The sequence below is a fragment of the Somniosus microcephalus genome, chromosome 1 (assembly GCF_052327205.1).
Source record: "Somniosus microcephalus isolate GS21.2 chromosome 1, FLI_Smic_1.0, whole genome shotgun sequence".
NCBI classification, from domain to species: domain Eukaryota; kingdom Metazoa; phylum Chordata; class Chondrichthyes; order Squaliformes; family Somniosidae; genus Somniosus; species Somniosus microcephalus.
Window position 1 is genome coordinate 254,815,126 of NC_140987.1, and position 22,643 is coordinate 254,837,768.

General features: G+C 47.3%; 1 protein-coding gene across 2 annotated transcripts in view; it reads left to right on the forward strand.

Moving 5' to 3' along the window:
• The first annotated feature begins 1,933 nt into the window (after positions 1-1,933).
• LOC147124729 (amyloid-beta A4 precursor protein-binding family A member 1-like) overlaps positions 1,934-22,643 on the forward strand; it is a 127,424-nt gene continuing 106,714 nt past the window's right edge. For both annotated transcript variants that reach the window (XM_085992277.1, XM_085992284.1), the window contains exon 1: positions 1,934-3,124. In XM_085992277.1, coding sequence (XP_085848403.1) covers positions 1,985-3,124 — 1,140 coding nt within the window. In that variant the 5' untranslated portion in view covers positions 1,934-1,984. The remainder of the gene's footprint in view (positions 3,125-22,643) is intronic.

Genomic DNA, 22,643 nt, shown 5'->3' on the forward strand with positions numbered 1-22,643 from the left:
TCCACTGATGTGTTTTATTGCTGCAATCAGACGCCGCAATAATGGGGTTCCAAGTTACCTCAATCCTAACCAGGGCTGGTCTTACGGGTGGAGGCGCCGTGGTCAGCTGGGTCTGCCATTAACGGCATCGACCTCTGCGAAGAACTTGGCTATCTCCAAAGTCTGCTTCCTCAAGAAGAGCAAATTTCAAGGTTCAAGAGCAAGTTCCCAAACACATGGATAGCACTCAGGATCCTGTTAGCTATGCCCGTATCAGTGGCGAGCAGCGAACGGAGCTTCTCGAAGTTGAAGCTCATTAAAAACATACTTGCGATTGGCCATGGGAGACGACAGGCTATCTTCACTGGCCACCCTGCCTAATGAGAATGATGTGGCTCAAAATATCTTGGCGAACAAAGATTTTTATTTGTTATTTTTATTTATTAATTTAGTGTTTAGTTTATTTGCCACTTAGCTATAATGTTACTTTTTTATGACTTACATCATTTATTATTTTAATTATAAAAACTTCTGAGATTACAGCTTTATTTCTGAATACGAGTTTATTAATACTACTCCATACTTAAACTCAAAGAAAGGGCGTCAAAATACAAGTTCGCACAGGGTGCCATTTTCTAGAAGGCCGGCTCTGATCCTAACTAAATCCTCCCAAGAACTCCCGGCTAAACTATACAGGAGGCCAAGACGGGAAATGGCCTTCCTCTCACCAACTTCTCCCAACAACAAATTTCATTCATATAGCACCTTTAACGTAGTGAAACGTTCCGAGGTGCTTCACGGGTGTCCTGGCCAATATTTATCCCTCAACCAACAACTTAAAACAAATTAGGTGGTCATTATCACATTGCTGTGCACAAATTGGCTGCCACATTTCCTACAAAGCACTCCATTGGATGTAAAGCGATTTGGGATATCCTCGAGTGGTAAAAGGCGCTGTAGAAATGCAAGTCTTTTTTAACAAAAAAAATCTGGTCAAAGTAGGTGTGCTTGAGTCATGGAATGACCAGCTTCAAGTGCGTCTTTGGAACTGTCAGAGGTATTCAAAGGGCAGGCTTGTTAATCGTAGAATGATACAGCACAGCTGCATGGGAACACCACCACCTCCTAGACTGATTCCTGGGATGAGGGGATTGTCCTATGAGGAGCGATTGAGTAGAATGCACTTATACTCTCTAGAGTGTAGAAGAATGACAGGTGATCTCATTGAAAAATATCAAATTCTTAAGGAGCTTGACCGGGTAAATGCTGGAAGTATGTTTCCCCTGGCTGGGGAGTCTCGAACTAGGGGTCACAGTCTCAGAAGAAGGAGTTGGCCATTTAAGACTGAGATGAGGAGAAATTTCTTCACTCAAAGGATAGTGAATCTTTGGAATTCTCGACCCCAGAGAGCTGTGGATGCTCAGTCATTGAGTATATTCAAGACAGAGATTGATAGATTTTTGGATACTAAGGGAATCAAGGGATATGGGGATAGGGCGGGAAAGTGGAGTTGAGGTCGAAAATCAGCCATGATCTTACTGAATGGTGGAGCAGGTTCGAAGGGCCGAATGACCTACTCATCCTCCTATTTCTTACGTTCTTACTCCAAGTTACCCTATCCTGACTTGGAAATATATCGCCGTTACTTCATCGTTGCTGGGTCAAAATCCTGGAATTCCCTACCTAACAGCACTGTGGGAGTACCTTCACCACACGGACTGCAGCGGTTCAAGAAGGTGGCTCACTGTTACCTTCTCGAGGGCAATTAGGGATGGGCAATAAATGCTGGCCTTGCCAGCAACGCCCTCATCCCGTGAATGAATGAAAAAAAAGGAGGCCATTCGGCCCATTGTGCCTGCTCTTTGAAAGAGCTATACTCATGCTGTCTATTTTCCTTTCACCTACATAATGTTTATTTTCTTACTTTTTTTTGGCCTTGTGTGTGTTCCAGCTACATCCGAGGGGATGCTGTTCGTGTAGGCAGACTGTACTTTGGGATTCCAACATGAACAAGCCAGAGGAAGTGGTGGAGACAGATGAGGAGCCCGGGAGCGGTGAGGTGAACGAGGCGGTGGAGGCTGACCTCCAACACTTGGAGGAGGAGGACGCTGGGCGCCGCGGAGGTGGCAAGCGGGGAGCGTGGGCGCGGCCAGGAGACGAGGAGGGGACCCTGGCCAGGTCGGCCAGCACAGAGAGCGGCTTCCACAACCACACGGACAGGGCGGAAGGCGACGTGATCTGCGCACAGGGTGATCCCTACGGGTCCCGGGAGAGGCTCCAGGAGAACGAGGAGGACGAGAGGTCCTACGCCGTCCACTGCCGGCCAGAGGCGGAGGAGTACACGGAGAACGCTGAGTCTGAGCACGCGGAAGCTGCCGAGAATCGGACTCTCCCGAACACTTTGCAATTCAACATCGTGGACCAGGAAGGGGTCATGAGTTCGACCTACTCTGGGTACGTTTACAGCCACCAGCCCTTCCATCGCAATGAAGAGGAGCAGTACGCTGAGCCATACGATGACTACTCGGTCCATGAGCACGTTTACGAGGAAATTGGCGAGGCGCCTGAGCTGGACAGTCGGGAGACTCTCCGGCTGTACGAGCAGGAGAGGGAGGAGGTGGAGAACTACCGCAAGGAGGCTCTGGGGGCCAGGCTGCACCATTACGACGAGCGGTCAGACAACGAGTCAGATAGCCCGGAGAAGGAGGCTGAGTTTGCGCCCTACCCGCGGATGGACAGCTATGAGCAAGAGGAGGACATTGACCAGATCGTGGCCGAAGTGAAACAGAGCATGAGCTCTCAAAGCCTCGATCAGGCCTCTGAGGAGATGCCCGAGGCCGAGCAGAACTCTGAGTGCAGCACCACCGCCGCTGGTAGCGGGCACGAGAGCGACGATGCCACGTCCACACTGAACTCGCGGTCCGTGTCTATCACGGGTCTGGGGGAGCCTGTGAGGCACACCAGAGAACAAAGGGATGCCATATCTTTAGCCATTAAGGACATCAAGGAAGCGATCGAAGAGGTAAAGACCAGAACCATACGATCACCTTACACTCCCGACGAACCAGCAGAACCCATCTGGGTTATGCGACAAGATATTAGTCCAACAGCAGAATGTGAGAACCAAATGGCCATGGAAGGAGATGTAAGTACCTGCAATGTCTATAAAGGTTTTACTTTGTGAACACTCTTGAGGTACTTTGTTGAAGTCCAACTGTGCAACAAGACGTAGCGCCTGTATATTTTGGTAGATGGTGTTGGCGTTTTGAGAATCTTTTTTCTTAATTGGAATTCCTCCTAATTGTTCTTAAATTCTTATCCTCCTGAATTAGTTTTTTCAAAAAACACAAATAAGGATCACTTTGCTCCACTAGCCTGCACCTTTTTTTTTGATTGATCATAAAATCTTAACTCTCAATCTCCTCTTTCTCCAGAAACACAGCGTCAGCCACGGCTCAGTGGGTAGCCCTCTCACCTCCGGGTCAGAAGGTCATGGGTTCAAGTCACACTCCAGAGATTTGAGCGTAAAAATCTAAGCTGACACTCCCAGTGTTAAAACTGAGGGAGTGGTGCACTGTTGGAGGTGCTGTCTTTCGGATGAGACATTAAACCGAGGCCCCGTCTGCTCTCTCAGGTAGACGTAAAAGATCCCATGGCACTATTTTGAAGAACGGGAGTTCTCCCCGCTGTCCTGGCCAATATTTATCCCTCAACCAACATCACTAAAACAGATTATCTGGTCATTATCACACTGCTGTTTGTGGGACCTTACTGGGAGTGGAATGTAGGTAAAAGCAATAATAACTTCATGCCTACATTGTTAAGGAAGGAATTAATATTTCTATTGCGCCTTTCACGACCTCAGGACGTCCAAAAACACTTTACAGCCAATGAAGTACTTTTGAAGTGTAATCATTGTTGTAATGTAGGAAACGTGGCAACCAATTTGTGCACAGCAAGCTCCCACAAACAGCAATGTGATAAATGACGAGATAATCTGTTTTTAGTCATGTCCCTTTGAGGGATAAATATTGGCTAGGACACCAGGGAGAAGTCCCCTGCTCTTAGCAGAGAAGTGGCCATGGGATCTTTTACGTCCACCTGAGAGGGCAAACAGGGCCTCGGTTTTAGCGTTTCATTCAAAAGTCGGCTCCTCCGACAGTGCAGCGCTCCCTCAGTATATACTGCAGTTTTATAGTTGGTCATTGAATTAGCTGTGTGACTCAATATTAATTTTCACATTGTAAAAAATGTTTATTAGGAAAACGTTGAACTGATTTTAAATCAAATGTGATCAATTCAGTTTTTGACAGCCATTTCAATGCTGTTAGTTCCAGCATTCAGATCTTGGAGAGAATTCAAATGCCTGGTTATAAAAGGAATGGACTCCAATGTGCAATGAGAGCAAGTTTTGAATTAGAATCCAGTCTGATGTGTTTTTAGGTTACTGAAGCCTCACATTTGTGTTCAAAGCGAGACAGTTGAATGTACTGATAGCTGTGCAAAATAAATATTGGCCCAGAAATTCGGGTCGGGGGCTTCCCACAGGTGCAAGCCTCCGACCTGCACTTACCTTGCGCGCCGGCCGTTGAGCTGTGGGCCCCCGTGGAATTGCGATCCTGGGCCTCCTCCAACTGCCGGCGCGCAGTGCTTGCGTATCCCAGGGGCGCAGTTAGTTCGATGCGTCCCCTGGGATCACGTGGGCCATGGAGAGCCAATGGTAGCAGGGAATGCTTCATTCAGAAGTTTGACAGGACCTGTCAAACCTATAAATACTATAAGCCCCAAAACATCACTAAATCTTCAAATACATTTTTTTTTAAATCACATTTTTAAAATAAACTATAAATTACATGAAATAACTATTTTAAACAATAATTTAAATTTTGAAAAAAGTAATTACATTTTCTAACGGGGCTAAAAATAAACTTACCTTTCCTTAAAGTATTTAAAACTAATAAACCTGTGGAAAAAATGTTTTAATTTTAATTAATTCACCACTTACCTTGTAAAAAGCAGGCCTTGCGACTGCTTTTTACATGTCTAACTTCTGGAGACTTACCTTCCCGGGAAAACCTGCAAAAAAAAAAACGTAAGTTCGATGCGCACGCGCTGCCTCTCCTGCGCACGCGTTCGACTTCTGAACCCCTTCTTTCAGGGGAACGGAAGTGCCGGTTTCCTGCGCATGCACGAAACCGGCACTTCCATTGAGCTTACGGGTGAGTACTCCATGCATACTCACCCGTGGAGACCCGAAGTTCTGGGCCAATATCTTTCTGCTGGAGGGTGCCTGTTAAAGTGAATAGCAATGATTCAGTGATCCAATGTGTCAGCGTGGCTCAGCGGGCAGCACTCTCGCCTCTGAGTCAGAAGGTCATTGGTTCAAGTCCCACTCCAGAGACTTGAGCACAAAATCCAAGCTGACACTCCTAGTGCAGTTCTGAGGGACTGCTGCACTGTCGGAGGTGCTGTCTTTCAGATGAGACATTAAACCGAGGCCCCGTCTGCCCCCTCAGGTGGGCATAAAAGATTCCATGGCCACTACTTCAAAGAAGAGCAGGGGAGTTACCCCAGAGTCCTGGTCAATATTTATCCCTCAATCAACATCACAAAAAAAAACAGATTATCTGGTCATTATCACATTGCTGTTTGTGGGATCTCACTGTACGCAAATTGGCTGCCGCGCTTCCTACATTACAACAGTGACTACACTTCAAAAAGTACTTCACTGGCTGTAAAGCGCTTTGGGACGTCCTGAAGTCGTGGAAGGTGCCATAGAAATGTAAGTCCTTTCTTTCTATGTATGAGTATATCTCCATAAAGGCAGGCAAAAAACATTAGCATGGAGCTGGTTAGCTGACCCTTTTGGATTCTATGCAATGAAGCCTGACTCAATATAAAAACTACCTTAATTTTCGCAATTGTTTTCGACTCAAAAACACAATAGCATATGGAGCCATTGTAACTGCCAAGAGTACTGTGGATGAAAGTTCACATTCAGGTCAGGCAAATGTGGGTGAGGCTAGCCTGGAGATGGCACTATAGTACAGTGTACACCAGGGAGGGCTTATAGGTAAGTGACTGGCTACAGTTATATATTTAATGGATTAATCCCTGTTGATCATGTCCTGCGGGCATTGTATCTGGAGGTGGAAGGACAGACTTATAAATCTGAGAGGGTGAGATGAATACGTGATAGACTTAAGACATTGGGTCGTATATTCCGATCCCTAGAGGTGTGTACGTGGTGTGTACACACCCGTAGGGACATCGGAATTGCGGGTTTCAGGCATGCCAAGTGCATGCGCTGAAAACTGGTACTTCCGATCTGTCAAGAATGCTCTTGACAGATCGGACGCCTGGCCTAGAGAAGGGCCTCTGTGGGCGGATAGTTCCGCTTTCTGGAGAACCTCTGCCTGCAGAAAACCCGTAGAAATCTTATGCCTGGTAAAAGTAAGCGTAAGGCTTGCTTTTACCAGCATAAGATTTGAAAAACTTTTTTTTTTTTTTTTTTTAAAAGTTCACTCATTTATCATTTAAAAATACTTTTTTTAAAGTAAGTTTGTTTTTAGCCCCATAAAAAACGAATTATTTTTTTCAAAAAATTAAATTTTTGTTTAAAATATTAAATTTCTTATAATTTCAACTAATTTTAAAAATGTGATGCTTTTTTTAAAATGTATTTAATGTTTTAAAGTGTTTTTGGGGTGATCTCCATTCATATATTTGACAGGTCTATCTGTCAAGTGTATGAAGGGAGATTCCCTTCTTTGATTGGTGCCCCATGGCCCATGTGATCCCAGGGACGCTTGCGAACCGCTTGCACCTCTGGGATACGTGGGCTCTGCGCACTTGTAGTTCGAGAGGCCCAGCATTGGAACTATACGCACCCCAGGAGCCCTCAGGTAAGTGCGTAGATTTTTTCCAGATCGGAGGCCTCCGCACGCGGGAAGCCTCCGATCGGAAAAGACGGCCCAATAATTACAAGGCAGACGAGTAAAAATGAAAATTTGACGCTTACCGGTGTGGGGGTTAAAATCAATGTTCCCTTTAATTTTTTTTTGGGTACGCAGCCCCTTTAAAATACTGCGCATGCACGATATTTCCCTATTTAAAAGCAGGTGAGCCGGCTGCGCGGGAGATGCAGCTTAACGGGAACATTGATGCTAATTATTATTTTAAAACCCTGCACAAAATGCTACAGTCCCAAAAGTTATTTTTTTTTTTTAAAAAGTGAATATCCATTATTACCCCTTTTTTTAAAAACTGGATGACAAGATTTTTTATCTTCATTTTTATGCAGAAAAGGCCGGCAAATAGAAAGATCTGCTAACCTCATTGAGCTGCTGCAGATACCGACCGGCACTAACCTTATGAGCAAGCTTAAAATATCCGTTGGATGACATAGTTACTAATAGATGGTTGGGAACGATTGCAAGGCAGCAACCTCATCAAGAGATTCTGTGACAAGCCACCAACGCGAATCTTGGGCCTGGTTCTAACTGTCATCTGCATGCTGAGATTAGATTACTGGTTTTAACTCACTCCAGGGCATCTGTTATTTTCATACTGCTCGTCAAATGGGTTGCTCGCTCTCTCGCTTTCACTTGCCGCTGTTAACATAGAAGATAGGAGCAGGAGTAGGCCATTCAGCCCCTCGAGCCTGCTCCGCCATTCAATGCGATCATGGCTGATCATCCAAATTCAGTACCCTGTCCCTGCTTTCTCCCCATATCCCTTGATCCCTTTAGCCTTAAGAAATATATCCAACTCCTTCTTGAATATATTTAATGAATTGGCCTCTACTGCCTTCTGTGGTAGAGAATTCCACAGGTTCACCACTCTCTGGGTGAAGAAATTCCTCCTCATCTCTGTCCTAAATGGCTTACCCCTTATCCTTAGACTGTGACCCCTGGTTCTGGACTCCCCGACCATCGGGAACATCCTTCCTGCATCTAGTCTCTCCAGGCCTGTCAGAATTTTATAAGTTTCAATGAGATTCCCTCTCATTCTTCTAAACTCCAGCGAGTATAAGCCCAATCGACCCAATCTCTCGTCATACATCATTCTTGCCATCCCAGGTATCAGCCTGGTGAATCTTCGCTGAACTCCTTCCATGGCAAGAACATCCTTCCTCAGATAAGGCGACCAAAACTGCACACAATACTCAAGATGTGGCCTCACCAAGGCCCTGTACAACTGCAGCAAGACATCCTTGTTCCTGTACTCGAACCCTCTTGCTACGAAGGCCAACATACCATTTGCCTTCTTAACCGCCTGCTGCACCTGCATGCTTACCTTCAGCGACTGGTGCACAAGGACACCCAGGTCTCGTTGCACTTCCCCTTCTCCCAATCTATTGCCATTCAGATAATAATCTGCCTTCCTGTTTTTGACACCAAAGTGGATAACCTTGCATTTATCCATGTTATATTGCATCTGCCATGCTTCTGCCCAATCACCCAACCTGTCCAAATCATCCTGGAGTTTCTCGGCATCCTCCTCACAGCACACACGCCCACCCAGCTTTGTGTCGTCTGCAAACTTGGAGATATTACATCTAGTTCCCTCGTCTAGATCATTAATATATATTGTGAATAGCTGGGGTCCAAGGACCGATCCCTGCGGTACCCCACTAGTCACTGCCTGCCACTTGGAAAAAGACCCGTTTATTCCAACTCTTTGCTTTCTGTCTGCCAACCAGTTCTCTATCCAAGTCAATACCTTGCCCCCAATCCCATGTGCCTTAACTTTACACGCTAATCTCTTATGCGGGACCTTATCGAAAGCCTTTTGAAAGTCCAAATACACTACATCCACTGGTTCTCCCTTATCTATTTTACCAGTTACATCCTCAAAAAATTCCAGTAGATTAGTCAAGCACGATTTACCTTTTGTAAATCCATGTTGTATGAAATGAGCTGCTAATGGAGATTGTGAGTGACAGTGTATCTCATCACCATCTGATAACTTTTTACATAGAATTTACAGCACAGAAACAGGCCATTCGGACCAACTGATCCGTGCTGGTGTTTATGCTCCACACGAGCCTCCTCACACAATACTTGATCTCACCCTAGCTGCACATCCTGCTAGTCTTTTCTCCCTCGTACTTAATCTTATTATATTTTTATTATTATTTTACATCACACTGAAGGATTAATGTTTGTTTCATAATTGCTGCAAATTTAACGAGAAATAATTTGTGGTTGATTAAGTATATTTTCAATAATTAGCGCATAGACTTAAGTTATTTAACTAACCAGTGTTGTTTTTTCCTCTAACCATTAGAGCCATGATCTTATTGAATGGCGGAGCAGGCTCGAGGGGCCGATTGGCCTACTCCTGCTCCTATTTCTTATGTTCTTATTCAATATATCATCCAAGATCATTCACTCCCCCCTCCCTAGATGTTTTTTTTAAATGTGTGTGTATATGTAAAGCACCAACTTGCATTTATATAGCGCCTTTAACGTAGAAAAACATCCCAAGGCACTTCACTGGAGTGATTATCAAACAAGATTTGACACTGAGCCACATCAGGAGAAATTAGGGCAGATGACCAAAAGCTTCGTCAAAGATGTAGGTTTTAAGGAGCGTCTTAAAGGAGGAGATGAGAGGCGGCGAGTTTTAGGGAGGGAATTCCAGAGCTTCGGGCCTCGGCAGCTGAAGGCATGGCCACCATTGGTGGAGCGGTTGAAATCGGGGATCTTCAAGAGGCCAGAATTGGCAGAGCGCAGAGATCTGAGGTACCAACAATGATGATCTCTGTAATCAACTCCAAATGTATACAAACTTGCATGCTGTGGGTTTTTTTTAATCCAGATACAAGGAGAGTTTTGCAAGTCCAGGTTTGTACCTAAATTAGTCCATGGTTGTTCCTCCAGATCCAACTGGAAACCCCATCTTGAAGTCTAGCCTGTTTGAATTGTGGTTAAAAAGGATTCCATTGTGGAAAGGCTGAACAGGCTGGGGCTCTTTTCTCTAGAAAAGAGAAGGCTGATGGAAGTCTTCAAAATTATGAAGGGAATTGATAGGGTAGATGTAGAGAAGATGTTTCCAATTGTGGCCATCAATATAAGATACTCACTAATAAATCCAATAGGGAATTCAGGAGAAACTTCTTTATTCAGAGAATGGTGAAAATGTGGAACTCGCTACCACAAGGAGTAGTTGAGGCGAATAGCTTTTAAGGGGAAGCTAGATAAACACATGAGGAAGAAAGGAATAGAAGGATATGTTGATAGGGTGAGATGAAGAGGGGTGGGAGGAGGCTCGTGTGGAGCATAAACACCGGCATAGACCAGTTGGGCTGAATGGCCTGTCTCTGTGCTGTAATTACTTGCTGTTAATTAAATGAAATACAGGAAACTCTCTTTTTACCGGCACCTAAATAACCGGAAATCTCTCTTAACCGGCAAAATTCAGAAGTAGGTTCAGGTAAGTTTTACTTCATATTAGTGGCCGTGTAACCAGGGTTCCTGGATCTGTGGCCGTGTAACCGGGGTTCCTGCACCTGTTGCCATGCAACAGGGACGCCTGAATCTGTGGCCGTGTACGGGGCTCTCGTACCTTAGTAAGTATACCTCTCAGTAATCCAGACTTTTTGATCAACCGGCACCACGCCGGTGCCGGATAAAAAAGAGTTTCCTGTATTATGATTTAAGTTTCAGAAGCAGATTCCCAAATAAAAAAGCTGCCCTAATTTTGAAGGTTATTAGGAGTATTCAATTATTGTAGGTGTGAGGGACACTTCAGGATCCGTATTAAGCATCTGCTTGGCTGATGTTTCATAAATCGGCCTTGCATTAACCATCTGTTAAGTAAAGAGTAAATCTATTTGGCAGGGGATATTTTAATTAGCTAATGACTTTTGCCTCCGTCTAAAAGGGATCCGGGACTTTGAATAAATTAAAAAATATTTTTTTTATTCTTGAGCTATAGGCGTCGCTGGCAAGGCCAGCATTTATTGGCCATCGCTAGTTGCCCTTGAGAAGGTGCTGCTGGGCTGCCTTCTTGAACCGCTACAGTCCGTGTGGTGAAGGTCCTCTCACAGTGCTGTTATGGAGGGAGAGGGAGCTCCAGCATTTTGACCCAGCGATGATGAAGGATCGGCAATATATTTCCAAGTCAGGATGGTGTGTGACTTGGAGGGCCACCTGGAGGTGGTGGCGTTCCCATGCGCCTGCTACCCTTGTCCTAGGTGGCGGAGGTCGTGGGCTTGGGAGGTGCTTTCAAAAGAATTCGGTACAATCGAAGATACCTTTTTCAGTAGTCAAAAATCAATCTTGAATAAGGCTCAGAGAAGGAGCAAAATACCCAACAGGAATGTTCTATATGGACTCCTATCTTTTTTTATTTAAGATTGAGAAAGCTAAGTGAAGGTCAATGATGCGGGACATTGAAAAGACTATTCCAGTGCTCACCTAGCTGGCCTCCCACCTTGCACCCTCCGTAACCTTAAGCTCATCCAAAATTTTGCTGACCGTATCCTAACTTGCACCAAGTCCTGTTCAACTAATCACCCCTGTGCTCGCTAACCTACATTGGCTCCCAGTCTGGCAATGCCTCAATTTTAAAATTCTCATCTTTGTTTTCAAATCCCTCCATGGCCTCACCCCTCACTATCATCTCTGCTACAATTGTACAGGGTCTTGGTGCGACCACACCTGGAATACTGTGCACAGTTTTGGTCTCCTTATTTAAGGAAGGATATACTTGCCTTGGAGGCAGTGCAACAAAGGTTCACTAGATTGATTCCTGGGATGAGAGGGCTGTCCTATGATGAAAGATTGTGTAGAATGGGCCTATACTCTCTGGAGTTTAGAAAAATGGGAGGTGATCTCATTGAAACATACAAGACTCTGAAGAGGATTGACAGGGTAGATGCTGAAAGGTTGTTTCCCCTGGCTGGAGTGTCTAGAACTAGGGGGCATAGTCTCAGGATAAGGGGTCGGCCATTTAAGACTGAGATGAGGTGGAATTTCTTCACTCAGGGTTGTGAATCTTTGCAATTCTCTGCCCCAGAGGGCTGTGAATGCTGAGTCTTTGAGGATATTCAAGGCTGAGATAGATAGATTTTTGGACTCTAGACGAATCCAGGGATATGGCGATCAGGCGGGAAAGTGGCGTTGAGGTCAATGATCAGCCATGATCTTATTGAATGGCGGAGCAGGCTCGAGTGGCCATCTGGCCTACTCCTGCTCTTATTTCTTATGGAACCTCCTTCAGCCCTACAACCCCCCAAGATCTCTGCGATTCTGGCCTCTTGTGTATCCCCGATTTTAATCGCTCCACCATTGGCAGTCGTGCTTTCAGCTGCCTGGGCCCTAAGCTCTGCTATTCCTTCCCTAAACACCTCCGCCTCTCTCTTCTTCTTTAAGATGCTCTTTAAAACCCATCTCTTTGATCAAGCCTGTCCTAATATCTATAATAGCAAAATACTGCGGATGCTGGAAATCTGAAATAACAACAGAAAATGCTGGAAATACTCAGCAGGCCAGGCAGCATCCGTGGAGCGATGGGGGCAGGGATTATTATCTGAAATTGTTGAACTTGATGTTGAGCCCGGAAGGCTGTAAAGTGCCTAATCGAAAGATGAGGTGCTGTTCCTCGAGCTTACGTTGAGCTTCATTAGAACAATGTAATAGACCGAGGACACAGAGATCAGAGTGGGAATGAAGTGGAGAATTAAAGTGACAGGCGACCGGAAACTCAGGGTCACCCTTACGGACTGAACGGAGGTGTAATCCCTGCCCCCATTTTTCATGCAGTATGATTTTTGCCATTCCCATTTGCAACATTTTCACAGCATGTTCTTTCAATTCCTTCCTCCCCTCCTAAACAACCCCCTCCCCTGTCTTTGCACCTGCTTAATACCTGTTACATTTCCAGCTTTTTCCAGTTCTGATGAAGACTCCCAGACCTGAACCGTTAACTCTGTTTCTCTCTCCACGGATGCTGCCTGGCCTGCGGAGTGTTTCCAGCATTTACTATTGTTATTTCTGTCCTAATATCTCCTTATGTGGTGTTTTACTATGTTAAAGGTGCTCTTTAAATGCAAGTTGTTGTTGAGTAGGAGAGTAGGCAAGTTAAATCAGGAAGTAGTGATTAGATGCCAAACATTGGTTTTAAAAGGCTGTAGATTATAGAGTGGAAGGAAGACTGAGGGACAAGGAGTTCCATTGTTGCGTTTCTGGGAAAGCTTGAGTTAGAAGAGGAGCCAATGTGATTGATTTTGATTTCAGCGCGATGGGAGTGCAGGGAAAAGGAAGTATGTGAAAGCTGCTCTATTTGCAGTTTAGTCATTCGGTGGAGCCCTGATCATCAGTGGAGTGAAGGGCAATCTCACAATTTGTCCTTCTGTACCTAATCCCAGCACTACTACATGGGGATAGGGCGGAAAAGTGGAGTTAATGTAGAAGTTCAGCCACGATCTTATTGCATGGCAGAGCAGGCTCGAGGGGCCCTTTGGCCTACTCTGCTGCTTTTAAAATTCTCACCTTGTTTTCAAATCCCTCACCCCTCCCTATCTCTGTAATCTTCAGCCCTATAACCCTCCGAGATCTTTGCGCTCCTCCGATTCTGGCCTCTTGAGCATCCCCGATTTTCATCGCTCCACCATTGGCGGCTGTGCCTTCAGCTGCCTGGACCCTAAGCTCTGGAATTCCCTCCCTAACCCTCTCTACCTCCCTCTCCTCCTTTAAGATGTTCCTTAAAACCTACCTCTCATTTGCTGTAATATCTCCTTATGTGGCTCGGTGTCAAATTCTGTTCGTTAACACTCCTGTGAAGTGCCTTGGGACGTTTTAGTGCGTTAAAGGCAGTATACAAATGAAAGTTGTTGTTATGAGCACAGATGCTGGTATTCGAGACACAACCCTTCCTGTATTTCAGCAAGGATTGGGGTGGGGAGGCATTGGATTCTTGGATGAATAATTGATTGTGATATCCTACAAAGCAAGTAGATTACCTTTCAAATTATTGGTGAACTTGAAAAACGTACAGATGATGGCATAAAAATATGAACACGCAAGTAAGTCACCTGCATGTTAATTCTCTGCAGACCTGCCTACAGTAGATGCTCGGCACAAGGTTATTTTTCAGTTTTATCAGCAGCTGTAATGAAGTGGAGCTGTCAAAAGCTGTGGTCACTGGTTACATTAGGTTTCTTTTCAGATCTTCGATACCCTCTAAATCATTTACAGCGCTCCAGTACATTGATCTCTAGTTCCAGTATCCGTCTGCTGGTGGCTCTTTTGTGTATGTGTCAGCTGTGGCTCAGTGGGTAGCACGCTCGCCTCTGAGTCAGAAGGTCCCGGGTTCAAGCCCCACTCTGGAGACTTGAGCACAAAATCTAGGCTGACACTCCCCATGCAGTGCTGAGGGAGTGCCGCACTGTCGGAGGTGCTGTCTTTCGGATGAGACGTTGAACCGAGGCCCCGTCTGCTCTCTCAGGTGAACGTAAAAATCACATGGCACTATTTCGAAGAGGAGCCGGGGAGTTCTCTCCGGTGTCCTGAGCAATATTTATCCCTCAACCAACATCACTAAAAAACAGATTATCTGGTCATTATCACGCTGTTGTTTGTGGGATCTTGCTGTGCACAAAGTGGCAGCTGCGTTTCCTACATTACAGCAGTGATTACACTTCAAAAGTATTTCATTGGCTGTAAAGCACTTTGGGATGTCCTGAAGTTGTAACGTATAAATCTACGCATCAATATCAACGAGCGCCATTAGCCTCGCTGTTATTTTGACAGCAAAATCTGGTCCAATATATACAGTATTGTCTCTGATATTAAAAGTAGCAGAGAGCTGCTTTGAGGTTCAGTTGGTAAATGTGGCGCTCTGTGCGGAGCGGGCCCCGATTTGACCCCTGGTCTATCTCGAGTTAGCCACAAGGGTGGTAACTCTTGGCCGATATTCGCCCCTCTCCAGTCCTCTCCCACCATACCAGCTGAGTTCAGCTATGCTGCCATGGACCAGGGATTGAACCTGGTCTGTATGCCACAGCGCTGGTTCAATGGAGGGGCCCAAATTTGAACATTTGAAGAGTGACTGAAAAGACTCTCAAAGCTTATAGGGAGAAAGGAGAGTTGGGCTCTTTGGGCCAAGAATTAAAATAAAATAAAAAGCAGGTCAAAAAAGAGATTCCAGTTAACAAGAGTAAACTGTAAGGCAACATAGCAGCAGATGCAGAATAATGGCGGCAGATTTTACCATTACTATAACAAACAGCAAGAGGGTAGTTAGGGAAGAATTAAAGCTAAGATGAGTCTGCACCTTGATGCGCTATCAATTACTCATAAAAGACTGAGAGTTAAGAGAGTAACTAAAGGCTTTTATTAACAAAAGAATGAAGGTCTGCCTCGAGTGGTCGACCGGTCCAGAAATACAAAGGGCTGGGGAGCAGTCACCTTTATACTAGGACATGTGGGAGGAGTCAGCCGAGGCATGTCCAGGCATGTACACAGTGGAATACAAACAGTGGTTTACCACATTCACCCCTTGTTTAAAATTGAGTCCGGCGGGGTGAAGTGTATTAAAAGTTAGTGTATTGGAGTCTCTCCGGAGGTCTTGTCTGCCGCTGTGATCGGCGTGGCGACGGCAGGGGTAGTGGAGCTTCCGGCGTCGAGTCCTGCGTAGGCTGTGGCACAGGCGTGTCGTCCTCGTAGATGTCGAGCGGGTCGCGGGGCCCGGGCCTGCCGTCTGCTGGGGCTGGATATCGGGTCGTGGGGGGGGGTGGTAGTGAGTAGTGGGTTACTGCGGCCCCCGAGGGTGCGAGGTCTCTTATGGAGACTGTGTCCTCCCGCCCGTCCGGGTATGCAATGTAAGCATACTGGGGGTTGGCGTGGAGGAGGTCGACCCTCTCGACCAGGGGGTCCGTTTTATGGGTCCTCACGTGTCTTCTCAGTAGGACCGGCCCTGGGGACGTCAGCCATGGCGGTAGCGATGTCCCCGATGCGGACTTCCTTGGGAAGACAAACATTTTCTCATGAGGGGTGGCGTTAGTGGCAGTTCAGAGCAGTGACCGAATAGAGTGGAGCGCATCGGGGAGCACATCCTGCCAGCGGGAGGTTGGAAGGCCCCTAGACTTTAAGGCTAGCAGGGCGGCCTTCCAAACTGTCGCATTTTCTCTTTCCACCTGTCCGTTCCCCCGGGGGTTGTAACTGGTGGTCCTGCTTGTGGCAATACCCCTGGTTAGCAGGTACTGACGGAGTTCGTCGCTCATAAACGATGAGCCCCGGTCGCTATGGATATAGCTGGGGAAACCGAACAGGGTGAAGAGGTCGTTCAGACATTTAATGACCGTGGCACTGGTCATGTCCGGGCAGGGGATGGCGAACGGGAAACGGGAGTACTCATCAATAATATTGAGGAAGTACACATTGCGGTCGGAGGAGGGGAGAGGCCCTTTAAAATCAACGCTCAGGCGCTCGAAGGGGCGAGTGGCTTTTATCAGGTGAGCCCTGTCTGGTCTATAAAAGTGCGGTTTGCACTCAGCGCAGACTTGGCAGTTCCTGGTCATGGTCCTGACCTCCTCAATAGAGTAAGGCAGGTTGCGGGCCTTGATGAAGTGGAAGAACCTGGTGACCCCCGGGTGGCAGAGGTCATTGTGGAGGGCCCGCAGTCTATCGATCTGCGCGCTGGCGCAGGTGCCATGCGATAGCGCATCCGGGGGTTCATTGAGCTTCCCGGGCCGGTACAAGATCTCGTAATTGTAGGTGGAAAGTTCGATTCTCCACCTCAAGATCTTGTCATTTTTGATTTTGCCCCTCTGCTTGTTGTTAAACATGAAAGCAACTGAACGCTGGTCAGTGAGCAGGGTAAATCGTTTTCCGGCCAGGTAGTGCCTCCAATGACGCACAGCCTCCACAATCGCCTGGGCCTCCTTCTCAACAGCGGAGTGTCTGGTCTCCGGGCCTTGGAGGGTTCGTGAAAAGAAGGCCACGGGTCTCCCCGCCTGATTGAGGGTAGCGGCCAGGGCAAAGTCGGATGCGTCGCTTTCCACCTGGAAGGGGATGGATTCGTCCACTGCGTGCATGGTGGCTTTGGCAATGTCCTCCTTGATACGGTGGAAGGCTAAGCGGGCCTCTGCCGTCAAGGGAAAAGAGGTGGACTTGATCAGCGGACGGGCCTTGTCCGCATAGTAGGGGACCCACTGGGCATAATAGGAGAAAATCCCTAGGCACCTCTTCAGGGCCTTGAGGCAGTGGGGCAGTGGGAGTTCCATAAGGGGACGCATCCGGTCGGGGTCGGGGCCGATGACTCCGTGTTCCACAACACAGCCAAGGATGGCAAGGCGGTTTGTGCGGAATATGCACTTCTCCTTGTTATATGTCAGGTTCAGGAGTTGGGCGGTGCGGAGGAATTTTTCGAGGTTTGCGTCATGGTCCTGCAAGTCACGGCCGCAGATGGTCACATTGTCCAGATATGGGAAAGTGGCCTGCAACGCATTTTGATCTACCATCCGGTCCATCTCCCTTTGGAAGACGGAGACCCCGTTGGTGACGCCAAAGGGAACCCTAAGGAAGTGATAGAGGCGGCCGTTTGCCTCAAAGGCAGTATACTGGCGGTCCTCAGGGCGGATAGGGAGCTGGTGGTACGCTGATTTCAGGTCAATGGTCGAGAAGACGCGGTACTGCGCGATCTGGTTGACCACATCAGCTATGCGGGGGAGTGGGTAGGCGTCCAGCAGGGTGTAGCGATTTATTGTCTGGCTGTAGTCGATGACCAGGCGCTGCTTCTCGCCGGTCTTAACGACCACAACCTGGGCTCGCCAGGGGCTGGTGCTGCCCTCAATAATCCCTTCCTTCAGGAGCCGCTCCACTTCGGTTTTAATGAAAACCCTGTCCCCGGCACTGTATCGCCTGCTCTTTGTGGCGATGGGCTTACAGTCGGGGGTGAGGTTAGCAAACCGTGGGGGGGGGGGGGTGACTCTGAGTGTGGAGAGGTTGCACCTGGTGCGCGGCGGGCAATTTGGAAGCTGCTGGCTGCGGACTGTGAGTGGGGGTAGGGTCCACCGTACGCCATCGTAACACTTTTAAGGTGGCACTGAAAATCTAACCCCAGCAGGACGGCAGCGCAGAGGTCGGGCAGGACCAGGAGTTTAAAATGATCGTACACAGTCCCGTCTACTACGCGTGTCACCACGCAGTAGCCGCCGATGTCCGCCGACTGGGACTCGGAGGCCATAGAAATCCGCTGGTGCGCAGGCAGGACTGGGAGAGAGCAACGCCGCACCGTGTCGGGGTGGATGAAGCTCTCTGTGCTCCCAGAGTCAAAAAGGCAGATTGTATCGTGACCATTTACCTTAATGTCCATTGTGGAACTGGCCAGCTGGTGCGGTCTCGCTTGGTCCAGTGTAACGGATGCCAGCGTAGGGGTCGGTGTGTCGCTGCGGGTATCAGATGAGGCGGTGTTGGGGGCCTGCTGCGTTCCGGCTGTCGTCCAAGATGGTGGCGTCCATGATCCCCATGTGGCTGGAGGCGTCCAAAATGGCTGCTGTACCGGTGGTTCGCACATGGCCGGGGAGGCCTAAGATGGCGGCCCGCATGGCCCACACGCGGCGCTGCTGGGGCTCGTGGTGGCTTTGGCCCTGCAGATGCTAGCGTAGTGTCCCTTCTTCCCGCAGCCCGAGCAGATCGCGTTTTTCGCCGGGCAGCGCGCTCTGGGGTGTTTTGCCTGGCCACAGAAGTAGCATTTCTGGCCTTGGGGCACTGCTGTCTGGCCTTGGGACACTGCTGCGGTAGTTGGGCCGTTGATGGGGTGTGGCTGGGGTGGCACGGCGCTATGAGGCCATCCTACCGTGTCCCAGGCCGTCATTCCCCGCGGCGTCCACGGTGCAGAGGAGTAGGCATCCATGCCCCGGTAGGCTGCCTCTAATAGTGCGAGTTCAGAGGCCTTGTTGAGGTCGAGGTCACTCTGCTCCAACAGTCGCTGTCGGGTGTAATTGGATCTGTGGCCCGCTACAAAAGCGTCCTGGATAAGTTCCTCTGTGTACACGGCGGCCTTTACATCCTTACAACCACAGGCCCGGCCAAGCACAGACAGTGCCTGAAGGTATTCCACGGTCGATTCCCCATGTTGTTGTTTACGACTCCCCAGAAGGTGCCTGGCGTACACTTCGTTCACTGGGCGCGTGTACTGGTCCTTGAGGAGCTTGATAGCATCCGCGTACGAGGTCGCGTCGTGGATGACCGAGTACACTCGGTGGTTCACTTTGGAGGTCAGGACATCCAGTTTGTCCTCGTCCGATTTGATTGCTGCGGAGGCGGTCAGGAATTTTTCGAAACACTTAAGCCAGTGAGTAAACTTGGTGGATGAGTCCGCCTCCCGATGATCTAAGTCCAGGCATGCTGGTGTGAGGATCTTCTCCATTATAAAAATTTTGTTAATAAAATTGATGCGCTATCAATTACTCATAAAAGACTGAGAGTTAAGAGAGTAACTAAAGGCTTTTATTAACAAAAGAATGAAGGTCTGCCTCGAGTGGTCGACCGGTCCAGAAATACAAAGGGCTGGGGAGCAGTCACCTTTATACTAGGACTTGTGGGAGGAGTCAGCCGAGGCATGTCCAGGCATGTACACAGTGGAATACAAACAGTGGTTTACCACACACCTTAAGAGGGCAATAGAGGTAGATAAGAGGAGAGCAACAAAGTTGATCCCCAGTGTTGGAAGGAATTACATAGAATTGCATAGTAATTACAGCACAGTAACAGGCCGTTCGGCCAACTGGTCCATGCCGGTGTTTATGCTCCAGACGAGCCTCCTGCCACCCTACTTTATCTAACCATATCAGCATATCCTTCTATGAAGAGCATTCCGCTGCGAAGAATTACTTGAAAAGCATGGGCTCTGTGGCCTTCACAAGCAATATCTGAGATACTTTTATAGAGGTATATATCCTAGATCTACCTGGATATAGAATTCTGGAACCCCCTACCTAACAGCACTGTGGGAGCACCTTCACCACATGGACTGCAGCCGTTCAAGAAGAAAGCCCACCACCACCTTGAGGGGCAACTAGGGGTGGGCAATGAATGTCGACTTTGCCAGTGATGCCTAAATCCCAAGAATTAATTTTTAAAAATAAGGGCCAAGAAATTTGTGTTCGCCATGAAAGTTGTCGGTGGAGTTAACGGTTGCTGAAAATGGCCGCAACGCTAAGGAGAATAAATTCGTCTGGGGGTGCTGGAGATTGGTGGCTCAGCGTTAACCTTCCTTGCAACGCCTTCCTGGTGGCGTTAGTGGAGACCTCCAAGGCGAAGTTCCTGTCCTAAAGTGGCATTCGAGCATCGCACAACCTCTGGGAGCGAGGCTGTGGAGCTCGCAAGGAATTGTGGACAATTAAAAAGGCTATGAAAAGATGTGAGGTCCTCTACCCACAGGGGCCAGGAGGCCCTCCAGAAAGAACGATGTGGGACCGTATCACCGAGCCGGTCACTGCCAGCAGTGTCGCCTGCCCACCCCCTGGCTCCAGTGCCCAAAGAAGCTTCATGACCTCAGACCATGGGTCAAGGTCAATGAATGCATCTTCAAAAGCTGTCTCCTACCAACTGCACCACTAGCCTAATCGCGGCCTGGTGCGGTACCAACCCCTAAAGGCCAGAATGGCCCAGGTTTGATTCCTGGCCTGTGCTGAGTCACCCGATCCTAACCAGGGCAGCACATAACGTGCTGCACTTTTCCAAGGTGTCCCTGGATTGGGGAGGAATGGGGTGGTGGGGGGTGGGGGAATCAGATGGCCGCTGGAAGTGCGTGTGTGAACATTAGGTGGAGGATAGCTCTTACAAAGAGTCGGCACAGACTCGATGGGCCGAATGGCCTCCTTCTGTGCTGTAAGATTCTATGATAAATTCTACGCTAAACTTTCAAAGAGCCGGCACAGGTACAAATGGCCACCGTTTATGCTGTATCTTTCTATGATCTAATCAATACCATTATAAGAGCATAAGAAATAGGAGCAGGAGTAGGCCATTCGGCCCCTTGAGCCTGTTCCGCCATTCAATAAGATCATGGCTGATCTTCTACCTCAGCGCCACTTTCTTGCCCGATCCCCGTATCCCTGGATTCCCTTCGAGTCCAAACATCTATCGATCTTGGCCTTGAGTATACTCACCGACTGAGCATCCACAGCCCTCTGGGGTAGAGACTTCCAGAGATTCCTATTTAAAGGAATATTCCTACATATCCTTAACCGTGTGCATTTGAAAATCCATTTCCCACTATCCAGATTTAATAATATTATCATTTCTTTTAACCCAACGCACACAGTGGCCAGACACTTGACCACATAGTCTAGGGTTAGATGGTGAGCTGTGGCAATTCTTTGACTAGTCTCGATTCTCAACAGGTTTAAAAGCCTCTCCTCAGAATGTTGAGGTGATCAGTATAGACTTTGTGGTGAGTTAATTTATTTGAATGATTTTATTTATGATTGGGAAGCAGAAAGGGGGTGTGATAGGGGAATTTTCTTTGTGAATACTCAAAAGACTAGGCAGGCATAGGGTTTTATCCAGGATTTATTTAGTCCAATCTGAAACTAAGGTCTTCAATCTAAACAGAGGAAACTACAAGGGTATGAGGGACAAGTTGGCCATGGTAGATTGGGAGACTACACTAAAAGGTATGAAGGTGGACATACAATGGCTAACATTCAAGGAAATAATGCATAATTTGCAACAAACATATATTCTTCTAGGGCATAAAAACCCAAAAGGAAAAGTGATCCAACAATGGCTAACAAAAGAAATTGAAGCTAGTATTAAGTCAAAGGAGGAAGCTTATAAAGTTGCCAGAAAAAGTGGTCAGCCTGAGGTTTGGGGTCTTTTTAGAAATCCGCAAAGGAGGATCAAGAAATTGATAAAGAAAGGGAAAAGGAATATGAGCACAAACTAGTGAAAAATATAAAAACGGATTGTAAAAGCTTCTATAGGTATGTGAAAAAGAAAAGACTGGCGAAGGTAACTGTAGGTCCTTTACAGTCAGAGACGGGAGAATTTATAATGGGGAATGAGGAAATGGCAGAGAAATTAAATAAATACTTTGTTTCTGTCTTCACGGAGGAAGACACAAAAAACCTCCCAGAAATACGAGAAAGCCAAGGATGTGGTGAGAATGAGGAAATTAAAGAAATTATCATTAGTAAATAAACAGTACTAGCAAAATTAATGGGACTAAAAGTCGATAAATCCCAAGGACCGGGTGACCTACATCCTAGGGTTTTGAAAGAGGTGGCCATTGGGATAGTGAATACATTGGTTGTCATCTTCCAAATTTTATAGATTCTGGACCGGTTCCTGCAGATTGGAGGATAGCAAATGTAACCCCGCTATTTAAGAAAGGAGGGAGAGAGAAAACGGGGAACTACAGATCTGTTAGCCTCACATCAGTAGTTGGGAAAATGCTGGAATCTATTATAAAGGATGCAATAACTGGACACTTAGAAACTAATAGTAAGATTGGGCAGAGTCAACATGGATTTATGAAGGGGAAATCCTGTTTGACAAACCTATTGGAGTTCTTTGAGGATGTAACTAGTGGAGTAGACAAAGGGGAACCAGTATAATGGCAAAATACTGCGGATGCTGGAAATCTGAAATAACAACAGAAAATGCTGAAAATACTCAGCAGGCCAGGCAGCATCCATGGAGAGA